Below are 25,402 nucleotides of genomic sequence, written 5' to 3' on the forward strand. Positions count from 1 at the left end.
GCTTTGTTTTTCCTTTTGTGCCTAGAAAGAGATGTGCAAAAGTATATTCCAATTCTTTACATAAACATACGTATACTGAGACCTAACATGAGTAAAGGTGCCCCCCGACGTTTAAGATCAGTGCAAGAAATAATTGTTCTTCGTCATCATTGCAGAATTCCCGTCTTCAAATAGTGGACTTTTACTAACAGAAGGACGGACACACACGTTTTTCAACAGGTGACCCTTGCGTCCCTACATATCCAATTTACAGAGCATAGTCACTTGTTCAGACCAAAGTAATAATTGACAAAAACACCCTTCCTTGGCTTTGGTCCTTTCAAATATTAATGCACACGCTGTGCTTGGGTTTTAAGCAAAACAAAGAAGTACGTATGTTCATAATTATGTGACAGCTGAAATATCACAGACGCCCCACATGTCAGGGTATTCTTATGATTTGTCCATTCTAATGGCGTGTTTTGGAGCAAACACGTTATGTTGGCATGTTATCTGTTTAAATGCTCATAAGCGCATTTTGTGAAAAGGCTGTAAGTAAATGCTCGGAAGCATATTTTGTTGAGTGGCTGTAAATGTGCTTGGGTGCACTGGGTGCTGTTTATATGCTTATGCTTCTATAATTCAAAGAGAAAATATACTGCTTCATTAACTGATACTGTTACCAGGAGGGCCTGACAATTATCAACGACCACTAACCCACTGGCTCGATCAGACAAGTGTGCAGGGCTCATAATTGAAGAGTTGTCAGTTTCATCACAAGAAGGGCCTAGAGCATGACAGTATCTCCTCATAAATTTGGAGTTGTTCTGTAAATAATTAATAACTCCCCTCTGATAGTACACAAATAACGAGCAGAACCTGACTACCAAGTTTAACTACCGAGTCCGGGGTTGTCGAATATTGAACATCACGGTGGGGTTTTAACACCTGATCATCAAAAGGCAGTGTCGATCCAGTCAGAGGAACATTTTGTGATAAAGAAAAGACCCCGTCCGCCAGGTTTACGTCGGGAAAACAAAACCACCTGTGTCCGGTCATCTCAACGTTCAGTCCCCCACCAAAATGGGGGCGAAACGGTCACCTTGGTCTCCAAGATGGATCGCCGCATCCATTTCCGAAGAATTTGTTTCAGAGGCACAATTCGACACGCACTGCCTCTGCCATCGTTAACTTTGGAGGTGTGCTTGTGGTAGTGCTGGGCACACTAGAAAACTAGGCAGCTTCCATGTCCCCTTGTCCCCAGCACCTAAGTCCTCGGGCTTAACTCCCTCTCCATGGACACTTAAAAGTGAGGCGTGCTGCCCAGGTGAGGTTTTGTTCCCCAAGTGACACTCAGGAGCGGGATTCACTTCAGCTCCTCCATTTCCCTCCGCGTCTCAAGACACAGCCAGACCAAATCACAGGTGTGGCCCATTAATCCCAGCGTCACAAAATAAACAATGAGGTCCCGGGAAACACAACCACCCATTAGCTGAGGAAAAGTGATAGGAACCATTTGTGACAGGTGACGGTGTGCTCCCAATGGTAGCACTCTCGATCATGTGATTCATTTTCTGTTTGCTCAACAACACGGTGTGTGTTTTTCCTGAGAGGAAGGACTTGAATATATATTTACTCAAAGCTCTTAATTCCTACTTCCTTTCTTTTTAATTGGCGTCTTGTGATCTAAAACTGACTGGTGAGCATAGTATCTCACTATCAGAGCAAACTCTCGGCTGAGTTTGCCATAATTAGACCCACCGTCGCCTGAAGTTGAACAGACATCAGGAGACCTGACTTATTTCTTCCCTGGTGCATTCTATCCATATTTAGAGAGTGATTTTTTAATTTGACGTATAGTCATATTAATTATCGTTCCCCGAGCTGGAGTCAGGTTAATAATTTCATGTTAAAAGTGGAAGTTCAAATAGTCTTGCCTGTAACCTTCCTGAACACAAAGCCTAAATGAAAAGGAAATCCTTCGTGAAACCCGAGATGGTCAGCGTACTCTAACTCACCAATAAGCCAGATATCACTCACACGAGAAATGAAAGGTCACAGGTCCTCCAAAAGCCCACAGTTGCCACAGGCTGTCCTCCTTGTGTCCTTTCGTTTATGCGGGTAACTAGATCCAGGTACAATTCGGGTGAAATTAGCTTTCCTGGATGAATGAAGAAACTGAATGCCCCCCCCCCCACCGCCGCAAATGCCCAAAGCCAGATTTTATCTGCCATTCCTTCTTTCCTTCTGTCTGTCTGTCTGTCTCTCTCTCACACACACATACACACACACACAAAACTGCAAGGGTTGAAGACGATCCAGATTTTGCAAATCCATCGTCACCGTGACAACGCTAAAATTACAAGCAGCCGTCAACTTTTACAAGATACCCTTATTGTGCAACATTTATAGGCTGCCAGAAAACATGCTAAAACTAATCAGATAGCAAAGGTGAAGAGGAAACCTTCACCTGCCATGTAGCTAGCAGTGAGTACACTTTTTATTTCCATGACATTTGCTGGCAGAAAGGGGTTGGCTTAAGGCGGATCGGACTAACCTTCAACTTGTCATAGCGTTCACTCAAAGCTGCCACCTGATGATCTCGGTGCCGCCCAACCAGTTTACACAAGGCACAGATTAACTGGTCATCGGTCACACAGTACATATTCACCTTCTCATCCTCGTGCTCCAGGCACATCAGCCCCCGGATGTGCGAGTCCGGAATTGGCTCAATCAGACGATGCCCTGTAAAGGGCTTCTTGTTTGGGTGAGTGGCTTTCAGGCACTCATCGCAGTAGGACACTTCGCAAGTGACACAGGTCTTCACAGCGTCCTGGGCAGGATCCTGGTCACAGAACTGGCAGAGGACTTTCTCGGCGGAGGTCATGGTGTTGGCGTCGAACGCCCGCTCCCGGCGGGTCTCGCTGGGGGAATTGGGCCCGCTCACGGACGCTTTCTGGAACCTGTCGATGATGTTCTGCAGGGTGACGTTGCGCTTGAGTCCGTCTAGACCGCGCTGGCTGAGCGTGATGACATGTCGGCAGGTGGGGCACTGGAAGGCGGTGATGGACTCCACGGACTCGTTGGTGGCACAGTGCGACACCAGGATGCGGTGGGCACAGTTGAAGCAGAGGCTGTGTGCGCAGGGCAGCAGGAGAGGGTCCTCAAAGAGCTCCAGACAAATAGGGCAGGTCAGCTCCGACTCCAGTGTTTCCATCTTCAGGCAAAGCTCTCCTGGGTCATCAGCAAAATCCAAGGAAGCTGATCAGCTATCTGGAAACAGAATGTAAGATGTGATTAGGCGCGAGGGGGTCAGCCATGGGGGGCTGTCAGCTTTGAATGCGTCTCAAAATGATTCCGAACGCGGATCACGGAAGGGTAAAATGCGTGTACGTTCCAAATAATTCTCTTTCTGTGCGCGTGGGGCAACGAGGCGGGGAGAAACACCCTAAGCCAGCACACCAACGGACGTTTCCTCTAAGTCCCAGTCCCTGAAAGCAGCGAGTGGGTTTTTGCCATTTTGCTTGCTAAAAGGTCTTACTCCAAACTGGCAAGTTACTGAAACGGCAATGTCCACAATTTGTATCTGATCCCAATAACCTGAGTGGGTCACGGCCAACTTCTACCTTGTGCTGAGAATTAAAATGTAGAAATGCTAACTAATGAGCGAGAGCCTTTCAGAACTCGGAACCGATGAACTTACACGCGAACGTTTATGCGTCCGCAGGATTTCTCCCTCTGTGACACCAAAGCAGTCTTCAGAGAAGGAGAAAGGCACCTCCCGTGGAAACGGGCATGAAATGTGCGTGAAATCAAACGCGTGGCTTCCGCGGCGACGATAACGCTTAAATACGCGATGTCAGCTTCCCAAATATATTCCCGAGGAAAAACACTGACTTTCGCGGACATGATCGTGACAGAGGCAATGTTTCTGGCATGCGTTCGCTACCCTCCTGAATAATTCTACTCGTTGATCCCGCAGTGGGATGGTGGGTGGGCAGAGGGAAGCAGAGAAAAAATATCTACGGGCCTTTTCAGGGGCTGCGGTGAGCTTGGGTCCCAATGACTAATAATGATTCAGTTAATTAGAACAAGGATTCTCGGGGCTTTAACATGCATCTGGTAAGTCACTGACAACGGTTAACGCCTGCAGATCGGACGGCAGCGTCAGGCCGTCGCGTTACCGCGCGGGGAGGTTCGCGAGGGCTGCCGAGGGGACCCTGCGCGGCCCTCCCGGCCGACAAACTCCCATCCAGGGCCTGTCCCTGTCGCCGGCGACGGGCCGGACTGGCGGGAGGTCCAGCCTCACACCCAGAGCCGCGTGGGCCGGGACACGATCCCCACCGGCTTCGGTGCTTCCCCCCCCCCCCCCCCCCCCGCCGGGCCACCTTCGGGTGGCTCAGCTGCGCGCTGCTGCTTTTGTGAACCCTCGCCTGCCTTCCCTTCAAAAAGGGCAGGGGAAAGAATCCCACAGAAACGCCGGTTCATTAACCGGGAAGGGGCCCTGCGCTCATTAGCAGGCCTGGGAACCAAGCCTCTTTGAACCTTCTCCCTTTAAAGACCATCAGCAGAGGTCTGCGGAACAGCGCCGGGCATGTTAGATGCAGCCCACTGCGGGCTGTGGGAGAACGGTAGGGCCCGGGGGACACCAGTTCAAATCACACTCGGGGTGGGGGGGTGGGGCGGGGGCAAGGCGGGGAGGGGTTCTCGGCCGGCTTCAGGGGAAGGCTTCACATCCACAGCTGGGTTTACGGGATTCCGACAGTCGGCCCTTTTGTAGTCCCACCTCCGTGTATTTACAAAATTCAAGGTTTCCAGCCCATGCCGCCCCTTTCTGAAATAGCAGCCCTCGGAAACGCCACGTGGTGCTTGGGTGAAGCTTAATGCTCATCCTGCCAACCACCGAATGGTAAGCGATCATTAAAAGCGTCAAGTATGTGCTGAGTTTGTTAAAACTTAACGAGCTGCGGGCTTCATAGGAGCCCGGTAGCTGAAAGAGATCTTCGGCCATTCACGAACATTAACTACATGGGAAAGATTAAGCGGGCAGCTGAGATTTGAAATATTAAAGCTTGCTCGTGTTTCCACAACCTGCAGCGGAAACCCCAGTGGGGGGGCGGGGGGGGGTCGCTGCCATTGGGAGAAACCCGCCGTCCCCCCTCGGTCTCGTCCCCCCTCGGTCTCGGCCACCTCTTCCGGCAGATGGCCTGGAAGAAATTGAAAGGGTTTTACCTATTAATCACTATTTTGGTTGACCGCGGAAAATGAGAATGATCTCTAAATCGAACTCCTTCTCTCTTCCCACCGGAAGAACGTAAATTAAAGGGAAAACGTAGCTCTTTTGGTCGGCTTTGTTCGCAGGTGGAACGAGAGGAGCCCCAATTCTGTCTGGAGAGCTGTGACGCTGGTAACTTTTTAAAAAATGTCCACTTACTTATTTTGAGAGAGAAAGAGAGGTGAGAGGCAGAGGGGGAGGGACAGAGAGAATCCCAAGCAGGCTCCGTGCCGTCAGTGCAGACCCCGACACGGGGCTCGATCCCATGAACCTCGAGACCGTGACCTGAGCCGAAACCAAGAGTCGGATGCTTAACGGACTGAGGTGCCCAGTCATGATTGTACTTTTATGCGGGTGCCAGGATTCCATCCCAGAGTGGCACGATCAGAATTTCCAGAGGTGATTCCACTGCTGACCCTGGGAGAAATGCTGACGTTTCATTCAAGGACATCAAGTGTGCTGGCTCGAGAAGCCGGAATCTGGCGTCCTCACTAGCCCAGCTCTATGATCGTGGGCCAGCCGACATCACGCCTTACCTGGATTATCCTAATACCCTTCCAAACGGCAGAAGCCAGAGATCCTGTTAAAACATGACTGAGCCTGCCCCGTCTCTGCTCTACCCTCCAGGGGCTTTCCCATCCCACTCGGAGAGAAACGCACCAGAATAACTCCAGCCCCAGAGAACACAGACTCAGACAGTGACCTCATTTCCTCCCACGTTACCCCTTGTTCAGTTCCGGGCACATGGCCTCCTTGCGATTCCTCAAACGTGCCAAGCACGTCCCGTCTCCCCCCTCACAAGGTCTGGGGAATCCGCAGGACTCTCTGCATCGGTGTCACCTTCTCTGTGAGCCCGCATAAAACCAAGTCCCCTGCTACCACCACGACCACCTGCCCACCCATCACGGCCACCCTTCTCCCCCGACCTCGGTTTGCCTTTCTCCACAGCTTTTATCGCCCAACGTATTCTATTTGTTTGGTCACTGAGCCATCTCTCCCCATTGCCCCAGCAGAGGGCGGGCTCTATGACAGCACAGACTCCACTTTGCTCAGTGACAATGTATGGCCAGCACGTGGAAACAGCGCCTTGCACACAGGCAGGGCTCAAGCATCTGTTGAAGGAGGTGATAAACGTCCAGATGTTGGGGTTAAAACACCTCAAAGAATACAACATAACCGCCGCCCTGAAGGATCTCTCAACGTATCAGAACAGAGGTCAGCAAACTTTGTGTCCTATAAAGGGCAAGGCAGTAAACACTTTTGGCGTGGCGGGCCAGGCAGAATCTGTCGTAGCCGCTCCAGTCCACTGCTGTAGCGCGCAAAAGCAGTCACACACCAGGCGCGAAGGAGCGAGCGTGGCTGGCCAATAAAATCGGATTTACAAAAAACAGGTAGCCAGCTGGACTGGGCCTGAGGATCTTATGTTGCTGACCCGTGTGTCCGAAGGTAGAGACACGTACAGCTAGACAAAATGCAAATGAGAATCCCTCCCCAAGAGATACAAATAAAATGCAGCAACGGCGGTGAAGTAAGACTCTGACAAGCGGGTACAAGTTCCGAATGCTAACGAGAAATGATATGCAATGGAAATAATGGCAGTCGAGTGCTTAGGGGCACTTCATGTAAGAATGATTTAACAGCAGCTGCTCAGAACAGGATCTTTTTCTTTCATTGCCATCGCGTTTGGCGTGGCAAGCACTTTGTGCAAGTGTCTACGCTGTAAGCGTTGATTTAATGGTATTAAGCCATGACTACATATCTGGATACCCAGAGAGGTGCAGCCCATTTTCTGGATCTTTCGCCCATATGTTGCCAAAAAGGAAGGGGCCACGGGTTCGCTATCTACAGTGGATCTGATTTTTTCTTTCTCCTCTCCTGCAGATCATATTTTTGTTACATTACCCAACAATATGTTAGCGGTAAGCGTGTGTAGCATTCACCCACCTGAAAAAAGTAGCCTCGTTTATTGTCTAGCTTCCTTTGAAACACCCTTTTCGAGAAATGAAAACACCATTCATTCTTTCACCAAACATCGAAGCCCCTCTAGGTTCTCGGACCTGGGACATGACAAAAGACACGTGCCAAAGATTGGGGGGCAAGAAGATAGGAAAGCTTCCCGGAGGAAGCATCATGTGAGAAAGATTTTTGAAGACGAACAGGGGTTCGCCAAACAGGTTGGGGGAGGAGGCTGTGAAAATGTTATGTTTTTTCTTTTCTTAAATCCCATAATTTAATTTCTAAGCTTCAAAAGAGAGAGAGAGAGAAAGAGAGAGAGAGATTCTTAGCCTAAATGCACTACAATGGAAGGAAATCCCACGTGCATATCATTGTCAGGAAATTCTATAGCTCAACATTTTTCTTAATGGGCTGAGCGGTCCTCATTCACAGGAGGATGTGGGCAATCCTGGGAACCCCTTGCAACAAACTGGGAGTGGCAACAATTTAGAGCTCACACCCCCGCTTGTCCACGGTTTGTAGTCTAGAACAGGGCACGGAATAGAGAGAAAGGAGAGAGCTGGACGGGTGGCCAGACAGTCGGGGACGACACGTAGCTCGCCTATTAGCTGAGTGGCCCTGGGAGTGTGTCCCCAGATGCTCCCTCCAGTTCCTTCCAGCCCTCACTCGGAACAATCCCTAAGCAGGACAGTCCTCAGGGGCAGGTGCGAGACACGTTTTCAAGAAACTTTCTTACAAATCCAAGACTTTCGAGGAAAACACTTGTTTACAATGGAAAATTAATAAATGGGTGTTTCGGTAGAAGTGACAATGGACACATCCCACCCTCTCTCATTCTATGTGTCACCGCAACTGCTCTTCGGGTTTTCCTCTCTCTAACCACTGCCGACTTCTTCCAGCCAATCAAAGCCTGGGTGTTTCCTAAGCCAGAGTCTGGCCTTCCATCCAAAAGTCATCGAAGAGTGGTCAAAAGGCAGACTTCCAGATGTAAAAGAACGTACTCGTGGGGATGTAACGTAGAGCATGGTGACTCTCGTTCACGATACGGTATTGCATAATTGGAAGTTGCTAAGAGAGGAGATCTTAAAAGTCCTCATCACAAGAAAAAAAGTTGTAACTGCGTGGTGACGGATGTTAACTAGACTTAGTGTGGCGATCATTTCATGACGTATACAAATGCGGAGTCGGGTCGCGCACGTGAAATGAATATAACGTTCTCCGTCAATTCTAGCTCAATTTTTAAAAAAGCTATCCCGGTTGTTCGTTCGTTTCCCGTACGGCCTGAGAACGACTCCTGGGCTTGTCCCTCGCAGTGCCAGCTCTTTCCAGAAGCCCAGCTCATCACTGCCAGTTCTTTGCTTCATTTACTGTAAATGCCCCACTTCACAGCGTGCGCCTCCTGGGTTTCGTCAGCTTCCCTCCGGAACCTGCCTGCCCCGCAAGCCTCCTGGTGCCTCACATTCGATCCTCCCTCCCTCCAAAGAGGGCCTCATCCTAATCCCCGGAACCTATATGTCAGGTTACAAGGCAGAGGGGAATGCAGGCTGCGGACGGAATTGAGCTTGCCACAGCTGAGCTCGAAATGGGGAGCTCAGCCCGCACTGCCCAGCTGCACTCGATGCAATCGCCAGGGCCCTTGGATGTGGAAACGACAGGAAGCGTCGGGTGATGAGACGCAGAAAAGACTCGAGGGCCATTGTTTTGAAGATGGAAGGGCCACGAGTCAGGGAACGGGAGCCGTTTCCAAAAGCGGCAAAAGGCAAACAGATTCTTCCCTAGAGCCTCCCCAAGGAACACAGCCCTGCGGACACCTTGACCTCCAGCGTTGCTGAAGCCATCACGCTGGTGGTCATTTGGTACAGCATCAATAGGAAGCCACACGCTCTCCTTCCCCCAAATCCAAATCACTAGCCAAGACATGTAAGTGTCAGTCCCTAGTTCTCGGGTCGGTTTCTTTCTCTCTGCTCTTGCTCTCACTGCCTTCCGGGTAGATCTACACCTTCTGTCCTGCATTCCTGGACTATTACCAACCCTCCCCACCCCCCCCACCCCCCACGAACACACAAAACCAAAACAACAAACCACCACCTCCCAAGGTGATTCCTTCCCTCCAATCTTTTGTCCCTCAGTTTCATCTTGGCCACATGCTTCTGGCACCAACGGCTTCTTCCTGTCGCCTGCCTTAAAGGCCCAGGCACTGAGCAGCACCCGGCTGCCCAAAGCAGGAGTCCCGAGGGATGCCTCATCTCCTGTCTCGAAGCCATGCCCAAGTTTCTCCCAAAGTGCTCCTTCGGCCTGATTCCCACGCACTCACCTCCCATCCCAGGAACCGGGACTGTTTGCTGCTCTTAGCGACTGCCTTTGTTGTTCTGCCTAGCACAGATCATTTTTTCCTTTGGCAGATTGTTTTGTGTTTCGTGTTTATTTTCTTGTTGTTGTTTTCTGGTTTTTTTAAGATGACGGACGGCAGGACCTCGTAGAGGCCCGAAGAACCCTGGTCGCTGTTGTTTTTGGAGATTTCATATTAAACAAAGAAGGATTGTTTTAAAAGACAGCTATAAATAGCGTGACAGGTCTTAAATGTTTACAGTGAACAAAGTAAAGCTTTTAGGTGAAAACCACAAAGCAGCATAACTATCATCTGTGCAAAACAACCAAAATATTCATTTAAAGATCCTAATTCCTACTCCTGAAATCATTATTGCGCTATATGCTAATTCACTTGTATGTAAGTTAAAATAAATTAAGCTCTGGGACTGATAAAGGCATGCACGATACAGGCACGCGTGCACACACACACACACACACACACACACATATCTCACACAGAGATAACACTCATAGTCTAGATTTGAGGCCAATGACGGACAGGTGGCCTGAGCCAAACGACCACCTACTCCTCGAAATCCCCCATGCTAAACCTGGATGTCAAGAGGCTCGCGCCTTTTGGGGCGAAGGAAAATTAATCAACAGCAAGGGCTGCAGGAATGATCGAACCTTGGCATCAGGTGGTGGCTAAGGTGGTCTGGCTGAACCAGCTGCCTGGGCAGGTGGCCCCTCGCCCCCTCGGGGCTCCAGGTATCATCATCCTTTGGTAGCACTCCTCCCAGGAGGAGGACTTTCCTGGAGGGAGAAGGGCTTTCTTTTGTCCAAGGTGTGCGATCTGGGGGGAAGCAGACTGCATGAGAAAGTCCCCAGTGGAAGAGAACGGACAGCAGGACTTAGTTCAGACACAAGCTTTGGACCTGAGAAGGCAGATGGGGAACTCAGGACGGGTGCCCTAATGGATTACTGTCACAGGCCAGGCAACGGAAGGTCTTTTCTGCCTCCTCCTTTAAAGTGAGAGAGAGGCAAAAAACATTGTCCGGGCAAGTCAATGCAAAGAAAACGTTTAACCCCTTGCCTGTGCAGTCACAACCCTCGCCATCATCCTGCTCGCTAGCTCATGTAAGAATTTCACAACTATATTCCTTATCGTCTCCCCCAACTCCTGCTATGACACAGAGAAGGTAACCTACAGCCCGAAGGAACCCCCGGTACCCCGTGAAGACGACACGCCTTGCACGGCTTAATCCGTGGCCAACGTCAGTGAGGGGGCTTTCCGGTTCAAAATCCCCAGAGTGTGGAAGTTTCACCCATAGATGCCAGAAGTGACCAAGAATCAGGAGTCTCCAGACCGAGTGCATTCTATGCGTTCAGTCACCCACGAGGCACATCATCCGTGAGTTTTTAATCCCAAATGTCTCTTAACGGGGTTTCGACATCTTAATCGTAAGGTGAACCCATCTCTCGGCGCTTCCCTACAGGTTCTGGGTCTCCACGAACAATAATCATGTTTCCAATTATGAAACAGAGCGTGTACTGCAGCCCCCACTGATTTTACTTTCGGTCTCACTTTGTACGCCTCTGAAGGCCATCGCTCTGAGGGAAATTCATGAGTCACCAGACCAAGGAATAAACTCGGAGAGCAACCCTGGGTGGCCCGTGGTCAACTGTTACTACCAGGTGGCTCTCAGCCACTGCCCGGACGATTCCCAAGGCACTTCCTCCGATTTTTTCCTAAATATCCTCTGGGGTGGGGAAACTAAGCCTGATGTTCCATTTACCAACACAGAACTGAGCCGACACACACACCACCCAAACTGTACAAATGTTACACCAAATCACATAAAAACGGTTTGAGGGGGGAAAAAACCCTTGAAAGTGTTTTTTCACAAACAGCATCCCCCATATCCTATGAATAAATTTTCTTTAAAGCATCCTACATTTCAGAACAACGACCAAGTCCATTTGCTATCCCCTCTTCACAGGGGTAATGAAGATTTAGTGGACTTATTGCCATTTGGGTTTTTGCTATGACATCATCCCTGTTCTAGAACCACAGGTGGAATTTTTTTTTTTTAAGAACTGTGGACGGGGCGCCTGGGTGGCTCAGTCGATTGGGCATCCGACTTCGGCTCAGCTCACGATCTCACAGTTTGGTGAGTTCGAGCCCCACGTCTGGGTCTGTGCTGACGGCTCAGAGCCTGGAGCCTGCTTCCGATTCTGTGTCTCCCTCTCTCTCTGCCCCTCCTCCACTGGTGCTCTCTCAAAAATAAATAATATGTAAAAAAAAATTCTTTTTTAAACTGTGGAATGATGTTTTTATCTTGGATCAGAAGGCACATGGGACTTTCAGAGGACTCAAAACTTTGGAACTGGGCAACTTTGGAAATTAACCTGTTTGTGAGGCAGAAACAATGGAAACTGGGTGCTATATTCCAGATGAATCCACCACAAATGCACTATTTTCAATAACAGAATACAGGCACCCAATGTTTGCGCATTCGGCCATGGTTTAGGATTTAGCTTTGAGTTATAAAAACTACAGCTTTGAGTTCTAAACACCCTACCCAAATGCTACTTTACTGATTAGCAGCACCCTGGCCGATTGGAGACACGGGCAAGTCGGTAAATGCACAATAAAACCGGGCCATGAAGCTATGGAAAGGGGAGGGTGAGATCCAATTGAATGTAACGGCATTCTGAAAGACTGGAAATTGATATGACAACAGAGGCAGTCAAAATGCAAAGTGGCTCTTAAAGCAACAGTACAAATAACACACGAGCGGAAACAGGTGGAGAAAAAAAGAAAGTGATCCTGTAACATTCTATAGGTAATGTCTCTGAAATATCACTGTGGTTAACCTCCGACTGTCAGCACCCCAAATTGGTTCACTTTATCGGTGACAGACTTAAGAATTTCTGCCAGCCGAATTTTAAGGGACCAGAGGGACTGACTGAGGAAACAAAAACAAAAACAAAAACATGACAGGCAGATGAGCACGGAGGCACCAGCCTCAAGTTTTAAAGTAACTCATTAAGACGACAGATTTTCTTAATAACTTGCCACTTCGTGTTTATTTATTCTGAGGAGCGCTTAAGTTAAAATGTTCTACCTGCCACGGAAAGTGAGAAGCAAGGAAGACTTTTAATGTCACCAAACACCCACCTGGTGGAATTCATGCAGACTGAATGAAACCGTTCACAAAACCTGTCCATAGTGTGCTCGATTTTTAGTAATTGGATCTCCAGGATATTCTTTAAAATAATCACATACTCTCTTGACCATGCAACCTGATTAATAATGAATGAACATTCCTGAAAAGAATCCTTTGGAAGCACAGCAGATGTCTTTGGGGATATGAAGGCTTTAATGATAAAAATTAAGGGGAAGCGGGAGCTAGGTCACACTGTCTGGTTATTTTAATTGAAACCTAGTCTTCCACATTTACTTAACAGAATGCTTAAATACACCTTCTGGAGTTCATTTAAACAAGCAGACAAGAAAAAAGACACCAATGACAACGCAAAAAAAAGCAATCCCAATTTCTCAAGGACCGACCGCCCGACCCCGCTCTGCCTTAATAGTAAAGAAACCCCCTCAACCGTCTCAGAAATGCAACTTGCTCTCTTGAAAAAACTGATAGGCTAAAAACAGGAAACAGCACATTTGTCCTTAATAGTTCTTTGAGCACCTCTCCAGATTCTTACAAATAGATCGCCTTGAATACCCACCAATGGACTGCACCCTAGTTCTTGGTGAAGACACATCGCCGTAGGCAGAGGAAGGGGACCCGCGAAATGACAGGCAGGCCACCGAGACCAGATGGCGGGTGGCAGGCAGTGCCGGAGCAGTCCTGTGTGTCTGTGAGAGCGTCAACGGTGAAACACAACAGGAAAATCGACGCGACAATTCCAGGAAGCCCAGCTCCACCTCATCCACCCCGCCAGGGTTGCTGAGTTGAAGAATCAAAACTCCCTCTTGCTTTCCAGCTGCCTTTTGCACAGACCCTGCCGAGGCTGCCCTATGTCCTCGCCCACTCCACGTTCAACTCAAGCCAAATGAAAAGGCAGCTCGGGGCGGATTAACACCCACTGCCTCGTCCCCAAAACGACGACGATTTGGCACTGCGATCTGTACCCTCATGGCTCACGGGGCCCAGCAGCGGGTCAGTGTCCCGCAGCCGAGTGCCGGGTGCCAGCTTTTCCATGCTGCCAATAGGAGCGTCCCGTCCGGCTCCCGGGATCAGCAACGGGCTCTTGCCTCCCTTGCATTTCGGTCCTTTTGGCGGCTTCCTGAGCACATGATCACACTATGCTCTGGACGCTGTTGTTGTTGTTTTTAATAATGCACTTATTATTTTGTATCTATCTTCTGAGTTAAAATATAATATCTAGAAGAAGTTTTGATTTTTTAATTTTTTTTAATTTATTTTTGAGAGAGACAGACAGACAGACAGAATACGAGCGGGGGAGAGGCCGACAGAGAGGGAGACACAGAATCCAAAGAAGGCTCCAGGCTCTGAACTGTCAGCACAGAGCCCCACACAGGGCTCAAACTCGTGAACCACGAGATCATGACCCGAGCTGAGGTCAGACGCTTCACTGACTGAGCCACCCAGGTGCCCCCGGAAGAAGTTTTTTAAAACATCACATCCAGGGGCGCCTGGGTGGCTCAGTCGGTTGAGCGTCCAACTTCGGCTGGGGTCATGATCTCGTGGTTTGTGAGTTCGAGCCCCATGTGGGGCTCTGTGCTGACAGCTCGGAGCCTGGAGCCTGCCCCGGATTCCTCTCTCTCTCTCTGCCCCTCCCTCACTTGCACTCTGTGTCTCTCTCTCAAAAATAAATAATAAAAAAATTTAAAAAATAAAAAAATAAAAAAATAAAACATCACATCCAGAAGAACAATCTCTCGTACAGACTCCATAAAGCAGTCATTTTTTTTCTTCCCCAAATAGAGAGCTAAATTGCAATCTCTCATCCTGATAAACAACTGAAAATATAGGTGTATGAAATATACACACATGTATACATAAGCAAGCAACACATATACACACACATATATATATCATGCCTGCATACGACATGTCGTATGCACACGTGTTTATACATACATATGATGCATACACACATACACACAGCAAATCTGTGATAGGTGTCCCAAATTTCAGTCACCAGAACGGCAAAGAAAGAGTGAATTGAGAATGGAAAGTAATCTTTTAAAAATTGATTGTCTAAAGGAAGAGGAAGTAGTCTTCCCAAAAGCAAAAAAAAAAAAAAAAAAAAAGAAAAGAAAAGAAAAAGAAATTGTCTTGCCCTGCAATTCTTTCAAGGATGTTGCTTATCACCATGCAAGACAAGAACAGGCAACTCAAGTAAATCATCAGGAAAGTATAAAAAAACACACACACACACACAAAAAACCCCACACACTGATTGCAAACCTGCACGATTCACGTGCAAAATCAGATATCCGGCCTCCACCAAAGGTGTTTAAGAAACTTCTTGATAAAAGGGCAAGCAGGAGGCAAGGACTGTTGCCTGGCTGGCGTGTCGTGACGCCTACTTTCGTGCCATTGCAACACCTCACGGTAAACCAAAGCGTGCTTCACATGTTTGGACATAAAAATGCAAACATACACTTTCTTGGCTTATGTCTGTACAAATCACAATTTCATCCGTCTGTTAACAATAAACAAAGGGATTACTCAATTTCACAAAGAGGTGACTTCCCAAGGAAGACCTCGCTGTCCACAGGAGAGACACGCATCCATCATCAAACAGAATTCGAAAGAAGTTTTCGGCATGAGATGTGAAAGCGTTGCCTTTGTTAAAACAACCTTAAGCCTGCCAAAATTTCTACGAGACATGCCTAACTTGTCCGTATTCTGGCGCTGCGGTGGCAAATGAGCCTGAACATCTAGAGTTGGAATATCAGGAAACAAACATGGACTTCACCCCTCAAAACCGGAAGAAAAGGATCAACAACCGCAACCTTGATCATCTTCTACAGAGCATCATCTGACAACCTCTACAGGCGATTTCCCACCGCCAGAGGGTCTCAGACATTTCATGTCTTTTACAGTTTACGCGAAGAAAGCAAACATCCAGTGTTATAGGCAAATGGCACCTATTTCGCATTCAGTTGAAAGTGACGGACGTTTTCCCCGTCTGTGCTGTACCGAGCGCCAGGCAAGAATCTCGTGCTGAGGGCAGCGGCAGCGGACACGAAAGAGAGGGGAGGGAGAGAACACCTGTCACACCTAGTCTCCTGACACCTTCAGTGTGGTGGTGGCAGAAATGGAAGCTCCCGTGGATGCTTCTTCCCAGTGTTTCTAGTTCGACAGGCATTTCTACACCCATGCATGGAACTATTCTCTGTCTCTATAAAACCCTACATACGTCTACAGTGGAACTGATTTTTGTACACACCCACACACGTAAGCGCCTTTGCAAAATTACGTGGGACTTGACAGAACTCACCCTTCACAAATTCCTCGGTGACAACATCCCTCCTGGATCAGAGAGACACGCCTTCCTCTGTGCAAAAACGGAAACCTTACACGATTTATGTATTACATTTTTTTTTAAAGCCTACCCGTATCTGAAAAGGGTTACCTGGAAAACAGCAAAATGACATCAGAGGTCTGGTCTGTGAAGGACGGACCAGTTGAGCTGGATTATTGCAGCAAGTAGATTCCATCTGGAAAAACGCTTGCCCCATGGGAAAACCTTCTCTTACTTCATTCCTACAATGCTCCTCTAGAAGGCAGAGAAAGTGCACTCTCCCCCCTTCCCACTTATTATCCACCGGGAGAAAAATGCATCAGTAAATAGTTCCTGATGATGGCCAGTATGGCATTTCACCATTGTTCTCTGAACATCGAAAAGCTTACGTTCAGTGGCACGCACAACTCCTCCAGTCCCATGACTCACTGAGGTAATGACAATGTCATATAGTAACTGATGCCTATTGTATGGACAGATTGGGAAATTCTCTCAAACACGATAGCTCCTTTCCTCAAAGGAAATCGCTTTGTCTCTCAACTTCAAAGTTAGCCACACACAAAGGCCTCATGTTCACAATGCCCCGAAGCTACTTTGCGATCTTGAAAAATAAAGAAAAGTAACCTTGATTCACAACTCCTGGTTAACTATTATGAAGAACATGCTTTCAATGTTTCCCGTGATCACTGAGGCCCTACCGTCAGGGGATGAAGTCTTTTGTTTTTTGGTTTTTTTTTTAAGGCAACAGAAACAGGAGTGACTCTTTTGTTCGGAGTTGTTATTGTAAAGCACCACACGAGAGAAGGGGGACGATGGAAGAATGGCAATGAAAAGAACAACAGTGCTGACGAAAACAGGATATTAAGAACAGCATCTGAACCGGGTGTCCTCACAGAACAAAGGCAGGTGGCTTCTTGGGAGAAATCTGAGCAAAAATACTTTGAAAAGATTTAAATGCTAATGGATGAATGAGTTTTCCAGGCAGCAAGAAATCTTTACGTCTGGGGCGGTAAAACTGGGTTGTCATTTAAATACATACACACACACACACACACACACACACACACACACACACAGTATCATGAAATTAAAACTTTCAAATCAGATTAAATCACTCACTTTTTAAACCCATGATCCACTCCTTGAAACTTCTAGATCTGTTTCTGCCCCATCTAAAGTAAGATACTTTTTATTAGATAACTGAAGGAACTTAGGGTACATTCGTAAGGAAACGGAATTTGTTACAAAAATGGCTCTCTCCATTCGGAGCATACTCTAACTTACACTTTTTTTCTTCTAACTTACATACTTTAAATATAACCTTTAAGGAGAGTTTTCAAGAACTCCTAGGGAAGCCACGGAATGGATTCTTCGCTGAGAAACAATCACCGTGACCGAACAGCTAACGTGAAGGTCACAGATGGGTTTGGTCAAATCATGCTCTTTTTTTTTTAATGTTTATTTATTTATTTTGAGGAGGGAGGAGGGGTAGAGAGAGATAGAGAGAGAGAATCCCAAGCAGGCTCCATGCTCGGTGCAGAGATAGACACAGGGCTCAATCTCACAACCACAAGATCATGACCTGAGCTGAAACCAAGAGTCGGACGCTTAACCGACTGAGCCACCCAGGCGCCCCCAAATCATACTCTTCTTACCTTCTACTTTTTTTCCGATTCAAATTCCGCTCAAGCTGCTAATGGGACAACACATTTAGTGAGAGCATCAGAGTTCATATAAGTCTACTGGACTTACCACATAATGAGAATTATAATGATCATTATTGCAGTCTCTGAGCTAGAGGGTTCAGAAAAGTAAAAATATATCCTGTCTTGCAATGCTTCCAAAATGGCCGTCCGTTTCCTCTTCTCTCTGTTCCGCTGCTATTCCACGTCTTTCGCCTTTCTCCATCCCCTCCTTCTATTGCCAGCGGAAGGAAAAGCAAAAAGACTTTCCTCTTTTAGACAACGCATTTCATCTGGCTCTCTCCTTGATGTGCTGGCGGAAAAGCTGGGGTTAAGCCTCCATTGAGCTCAGCTGGCCCAACTACGCTTGGTCTCGTTTTGGGGTGAGACCGTCAGTATGGTGTCGTGCAAAGAAACGTGTACCTTGAAACCAGATACACCTGAGTTCAAACCGTGGCTTCTGCCGTTTCCTATCTTGTACGGTTTCCTTATCCGCAAAATGCGACAATGAGAACAATCTCGAAGGGTCTTTTGAGGATTAAGTGAGGCAAAGTTGTGAAAGTGCTAGCAAAATTGTAGCTCCCACACCCCTCTTCCTCTCGTGTCCCCAGTCACCACTTCCCACCCTTCTCTGAGTGCATTCATGATCTGTATTTTTTATTGCAAACTGTTCCAGACCACTTTTGGAAACAGGAAGGATCTCAATCCATGTCCTTGTTCAATAACATTCATGGGCCATCTTGTATAAAGAAATAGTATATAACGAATAAACCGGCATTCCTGCTGTTAACATTAATTCTTTTTTAATAATTGTCTTCACGTAGGCAAGGTCCTCTGTTTCCCAGACATCAATATACCTCTATTCATTGCCACTGGGCCTCCAGCCGTGACCTCGAGCCTTCAGTTCTCCGCTCCTCACTGAAGAGCTCCCCGTCCCACATGAATCCTAGGCCAGAATTTTTGATGTCGCAGGAAATAAGAGACCCTGGCACGGGTGGCGCAGGTGAGACTATCAAGACCAGTGACGGCTTTCAGATTTTTCCTGCTCGGGAGCTAAGCTGTTAGCCTACCAGTTTCATGGATTTCGGCAGAAGACATGAGACCCGTGAGTCAGAGACAAAGGACGGTTTTAAGGCAGGGCACAGCAGGCATCGCGTGTCTCATAGTCACGTTGGTTCCCCTCGTCCCCCAAGTCCACGGAGTGCCCCAGGTGCTCACTGCATTCGTAGAGGGTTTGCATCACAGCTGAAAAACCCGAGCTCAGGAAACCCCAACCTCTCATTATGGGCTGCAAGCCAACCTCTCTGGCATTCGCCCTGTAGAGAACATTATCTTTACCATAACGGACAGCAGACCAACCTACTTTCTACCCCGGAGGGAGATACTCTGTCGAGATACTCTATGTCAATCTTCTAAGCTGTTGGCTATACGGATGAATATCCTCAAAAAGACCGTCTGGAACAAAAGCCATCCGTACCTCAGCTTGCCAGAGGTACAGAAACGTGAGAGGTCCCTGGAGAATTATTGTCCAACAGACACAGCTCCTGGCTCCTCCTGGAGATCTGGCCCAGGAAATCGAATCGATCGCCACCGGGCTTTCCAGCAGTGAGGGCAGAGGCACTTCACGTGACAGTGAATGACGCTTGAGTCATGGAAGACCAGGGGTCAAAGGAGCCCACCAGAAAGTGCTCCACACTCCTCACCCCTACCATCCTTTAATATCAGCTGGGGTTCCGGGAAGAGAGCAGGTGGGCCCCACCCATAGTAAACAGAGCCCTTTACTACTTCCTTATTAGCCCCAAATCAGCCTGTATCTGGTCTTTGCTCTTAACCGAAACTCCTTTTAAGAGGTGGGAAGAGTAAGCTCGTTTTGTTACTTCTTTGATATTAGAAATCCTACACGTGCGTTAAGTTGGCTTAAGCGTTTTTTTTTTTTTTTTTTTTAATTTTTTTTAATGTTTATTTTTGAGACAGAGAGAGACAGAGCATGAACGGGGGAGGGCCAGAGAGAGGGGGAGACACAGAATCCGAAGCAGGCTCCAGGCTCTGAGCTGTCAGCACAGAGCCCGACGCGGGGCTCGAACTCACGGACTATGAGATCATGACCTGAGCTGAAGTCGGATGCTCAACCGACTGAGCCACCCAGGCGCCCCTTTTTTTTTTTAATGTTAGAGCTACCTTTGGCGTAAAACCAGAGAGCAAGTCATTTCTCGGTATTTTTGAGGTCCTGCTGTGAGTCAGGCACTGCCCTGGGCCCTGGGAATACACGGGTGAATATGTCCTGGGAGGGCTTACGTTTTAATGAAAGGGACATAAAATAAACCAGGAAATGGGTGAGAACCATACATAAAATGAAAGAAATAAAAAGGATATCATGATAGAAAATAGAGGGGTGGGTGAGGTCTACTGTAGCTACAAACACGTTTATACTCATATCTGTGCAGGCTTTCTTAATATTTTGCCTTGCCGCCCTGCCAATAAATGAGCAAACAACATCTTAATTTCGGTATAAAACTTTCCAGCATTTGGGAACAGAGTTTGGATTTAATTTCTCAAGTTGCTCAATGTTTACTGACAGATTTCCTTAACGGATGATTTCTGTTTCAAGGACGTGAAAATCCAACTTTTACCAAGAAAAAAGGAAGAGGTCACTGCACGAAAAGATAACATGACCAATTATTGGAAAGCAGTGGCCTCTTGATTTTTTCTAGCATTAGAACTTGCGAGAAAAGCCACGATCACACGGTGGACCCAAAAAACCCCAGGAACTACGGGACTTAGAACTCCCTGAAGGTCTGAGAATCTTGATGGCAGGATGTTAACACGAAGTCGAAAGTAACAACGGGCCAGGCAGTTAAGGGTCCAGGGAAGGGCGTGAAGGAAATTAACAGACATTTCAAGAGTCATTGGTTTTGCTGTTGCCTCTCTAGGAGAAGAAATTTCAGGAAGGACAGGAAAGAGGTGGGGAAAGAGCGCGGGGGTTAATGAACAGGTACAGCTGGGGCTCCATGCCCAGAAGATCAAAGAGGAGTGGAAACCGGGGGAGCCCATGGCCTGAGAGCTGTGTTGGCGTCTTGTGGGCAGTGATGTCAGTAACGAAAGGTATCTCAAGAGAAATAAATTCCCGGCCTGAAGGGAGACCAGCACGGCAGGAATCGTGAGACGGTAACGCGTGGCTACTGCAGCGGTAGCAGAGGCCAAGGGCCCAGCTTGGGAAGCAGGGGTGGCAGGTGCCAGCCCTACACCACAGAGACACCAGTAAGCAGGTTTAGGAGAGGACGGAGCACCAGGCATAGCGGCGTTTATAAAGCAAGTCGTTCTCGGAGGGGGAGTTCTCCCCAGCCCAAAGATTTTTGGCCTAAAAACCAACATTAAAGGGTGTCCAGGTGGCTCAGTAGGTTAAGCGTCCGACTTCGGCTCAGGTCACGATCTCAGCGTTCGGGAGTTCGAGCCCCCGCGTCGGTCTCTGTGCTGACAGCTCGGAGCCTGGAGCCTGCTTCGATTCCGTGTCTCCCCCTCTCTTTCTGCCCCTCCCCTGCTCATACTCTCTCTCTCTCTCTCTCTCTCTCAAGTAAATAAACATTAAAAAATTTAAAAAATTAAACTAAAACCAACATTAAAAATGTCTCATTGGAAGCTTGATAATTCTGAAAAAAAAAAATACTTGTAATCATATGAAAACAAATCCCACAAAGGCCATGAGGCTTCTTCTAGTGTCTTCTTAAAAACACTCTCAAGGCAGGCTAACCTCTGAGAGATTTTCCTTGCATTATCCAAAGGTTTCCTGTCGTAACTTTGAGAGAAATTATAAATGCAACTTATGAAACAGGAAGTCAAGACGTTCCCTTGGAATTTATATCGAAAGGTATGATCTCAGGGACCCGACTCCAGGGGTTTTGTTGTTGTTTGCTTTGTGTCTTATTTGTTCGTTGTCTAGGATTCTTTGAGTCTTAAAGGAAAAAGAGCTTCATTTTCAGCCACTAAGTGAGCACTTCATCTTGCGCGTTTTATCCTCTCATTGAATCAGATTATATCAAGAGCTGGCTTTTTGGATATAAACAAAGGCGAAACTGGAAAGACTCAGTACTTGAGATACAATCTAGGGCTTAAAACTTCACTTACGAGAAACTACCTAGCTTTGAGAACAGTGAGCTTTCCGGGTGGCTAAGCTACCTCAAAGTGGAGATGTATTTATTCTGATAATAAATATGGACGTTGTTTGGCAGAAGTATCGCAGTTACGTGAGGAAGCATCGCGTTTTGGAAAAGAAAGACAAGAGCCCTTCTCAACGTCTGCTCGCTCATCTTTAAGGTAAAGATGGTTACGGCGCTCCTTTACCTTGTCCTGATTTAAATCAACAGACACTTGACCCAGGGCGCGGTTCCAAAGGGTCCTGCCAGTTGTCTAAGTCTATTCTTTCCATTACAAACTCCTCCAAGTGACTCCCTTGTAAACGGATGCAAATATTCCGTTCCCCCACTCTATTCATTCTCTCCCTCAGAGTGGGAAATGCCTTTCTCCGGGGGCGCTGGGCCGAGGGGGCAGGACGGTGGCAGGGTGACTTCCCAGAAGGGAGCTTTGTTGTGCCCAAGCCACTGCCAGGCAACCTGCCTGAGCATCAACTGCCAAAACATCACGGTCCGAATAGGGGCGCTCCGGCCCCCCCTCCCCCCCCCCGGCCCGCCCCCGCCTAGCAGCGTCCAGAAAGCAATTCTTTGCATGGGTGCTTCTTCATCGTGATCCTGACTGGCAGCTCCGAGGATTAAACGCAGGTCCTTTATGCACATTAGCCCCCTGGAGTGTTGAACTCCAAAACCTCTATTTTCTCCCAGTTAGCCACTGTGGTACACAGCCTTTCTTCCACTCTGGGCTATCAAAAGAAAACAAAACAAAACACCAGACCCTACAACAATATGATGGACATGGTAATGACGGAGAGTCGGTAGGGTAGTGGGCAGATTCTGAGACTGGGAACCCATTTCCTTCTTTATCATTAAAACTTCGCATTCTCAGCAGCAGAAGCTTGCTCACAATGGCACCAACAATCGACTGGGGGAATGAAAACCCTGTGCTCTGTGTGCGCGTATATATATCTCCATTAACACACGGCCCGCAAAACTGCTGAATGAAAATCGACACCGGAGCCTTCTTAATCAAGCAAAATTTCCTGCTTCGTGGCTGCATTAAGAAAAAAAAAGAGAGAGAGAGAGAGAGACCATCTGGCCTCTCTCTGCTACTTAGGGTTTTTGCTCCCCACTTCCTGGTTATCTTCAGCAACGCATTACATTTTCACTTATAAATTATTTTTACCATGATGCATTTCCTGCGGTGAACTAGAGTCCGAGTAGAAAGCATTGTTCTATTTCTAGGAAAATACTTCTCCGTTCCTAATGGCAGATTGGAAAGGGGAAAAGAGCACTTGAAATAGGAAAATGGAGGACAAGTCGCAGCGAGAGCATTAACTACTCATATTTCTTTCGAGGTAAACACGTCTGCCACCAAGCTCACTCTGTCTCTTCCTCTCTCTCTCTCTCCCTCTGTATATAGAGAGAAAAAGAGAGAGTAATAATTTAAATCCCAAAACAGAAAGCCACCTCTGCCCCGCTCATTCAAGGTGTACTTCGTACTAATCAGTCTCCAAATAATAAGTCAGAAAGTAGAATTCTTTTTTGCACGGGAACAAAGGCCCTGATAAAAGTACAATCAACCTTCAATGAGCTGAAATTCTCCGAAAATGGGAGAGTTCTGGTTAATTTAATTTTCTGGTTAACTGAACCTCAAATAGAAAACCTTGTCTTTTTTTTTTTTTTTAAATCCTCGTTGAGAACGTTCCTAAAATGCTTGAGCCTGCTTTTCTTGCGTTAACTACAAATGGGATGGAATTTAAAAGTTCTTAGGTAGTTCCAAATTGTATTGTTTCTTGAGATCATCACCATAAAGTCTTCTTCCTTTTAATCATAAATAGAGGAGATTTAAGAGATGGAGCGGAACGTAGATTTGTACTCGTGACCGTGAATTTTTACATTAATCCACGATATTGCCTTCTTTCTTGTATTTCACCATCTCTTGGGAAAGTACAACGTAGAAAACTGGTTAACAGAGACGTTTGACTCTGTTGGCAAAATTCAGGTAGGCTGAAGTTTCTGTATGCTTACGTGTTAAAGGAACGAAAATTCCCTCTATACCTGTTCAATAAGTGTAAATAGTGAATACTTTTAATACAGTGCTTCCCATCAAGCTTATTAACACAAATTAAAGACCGTGTCAATTCCTCTGACGTACGGATTTAAACGGACCAAGAAAGCGCTAGGATTTAGGTTTCATGGTAGAACGTGATGGCAGCTCAGAACTGGCCCCAAACGTCCTCCTTCCACAACATGGTCACAGCCAGCCCAGCCCTCTCTTGGGTTCCATGTTGCAAGTTCCCACAGAATTCTATGCCGCGCCACCTGCAGCTATCAAACAATAACACCATATTGACTCAAAGCACTGCCCAACGGTCAGAGCCCTCGAGTCTTACATCAGGCTTCCGGGAAGCAGGTCAGCTAGGATCATTTACGATTCCAGATACCTCACCATGTACGCGTGAAGAGAAGACTGGGGCTTTTGCTCTCTAGGTAGAATCTCTCTAAGTAGAATGTCTTTGTCTCTGTCTCTCTCTCACATACACACGCACCTCTTTTTCTGGGGGTGGGGGGGGTAGTAAGGGGTGTTACGATGCACTCATCCTCAAAGAAGCACTGGGCACATCTAACGTAGATTGAGACCTTATTATCCGCCAAGAACTGTTAGCCACTGGGCGCACAGTAGGATTTTCATAAAGATTTCTCCAAAGGACTGAATGGAAGTGAAGGGATCAGCCATGGCTCACTTATGGACCTATACAAGATCGCCTTATAGGTATGCTAATGATACCAAATGATTCTGAACAATGACTATTTGCAAAATGAGGCAGTGGTCACACCCTAAAAATAGGACTTTACTGTAAGGCACAAAGATAGCCATTTATGTATTAATGTTATCAACCACTATGTCTTGGGCACAGATGTGGTGAGTATATATGGAGAATGTATGTATCGAGTGTGTATTTTAGATCTCAAAACCTACAATGCAGCACAGAGCTTGCCCGCGATCAGAACAACCAGGGCCTTCCTTCTGGCTCGCTATTGTCCTTCTGTCCGTACTGTCGGCTCTTCTCTCGGTCCGTTTTGCAGGTCCTGCCCAGAAGAAGGATACTGACACCCAAAGCACAGACACGTTTCTTCCCCTAAGGAGCCCTCGGGGAATACAAGAGATCGAAAGCCTTGGAGAGTTCTGCAGATTTCATAAAGTGGGACACTCAGAAGCAGCGTAAGGGGCCTGAGGCTGCTTTGCCTCCGCCATCTGTCATGACGGTGATTTCCAGGTTGAGTGGGTGCCTAGGACATCCTTGGTCAAAGGTCTGGACGAGTAGCTCCATCCCATGTAGAACCACTCCAACACCCTTCCGGCTCATTTGCGGAAGCATCGGGAAGTGCTGGACATTGTTACCTGCTAGCTCTGCGAAGCCCTCCCGTTCAATACTTTAACAGCTTCCTTAGAAAAGAGCAAGCAGGTCTCACGTTGCACGACTCACTTAACTATTATATCCTGGGAGACAGTGTGCTTATACTGATTCCTCCCTGCACTAAACAAAGAGTAT

General features: G+C 47.4%; 1 protein-coding gene across 7 annotated transcripts in view; it reads right to left on the reverse strand.

The window, feature by feature from the left end:
• MID1 (midline 1) overlaps positions 1 to 25,402 on the reverse strand; it is a 588,063-nt gene that overhangs the window by 99,478 nt on the left and 463,183 nt on the right. For 5 of the 7 annotated variants that reach the window (XM_058713622.1, XM_058713623.1, XM_058713625.1 and 2 more), the window contains one exon: positions 2,537 to 3,252. In XM_058713622.1, coding sequence (XP_058569605.1) covers positions 2,537 to 3,196 — 660 coding nt within the window. In that variant the 5' untranslated portion in view covers positions 3,197 to 3,252. Of the gene's footprint in view, positions 1 to 2,536; positions 3,253 to 13,267; positions 13,399 to 25,402 lie in introns of those variants that run through there. The other 2 variants (XM_058713624.1, XM_058713626.1) reach the window with 2 other exon arrangements.

The sequence above is a fragment of the Neofelis nebulosa genome, chromosome X (assembly GCF_028018385.1).
Source record: "Neofelis nebulosa isolate mNeoNeb1 chromosome X, mNeoNeb1.pri, whole genome shotgun sequence".
In the NCBI taxonomy this organism is placed as follows: Eukaryota; Metazoa; Chordata; class Mammalia; order Carnivora; family Felidae; genus Neofelis; species Neofelis nebulosa.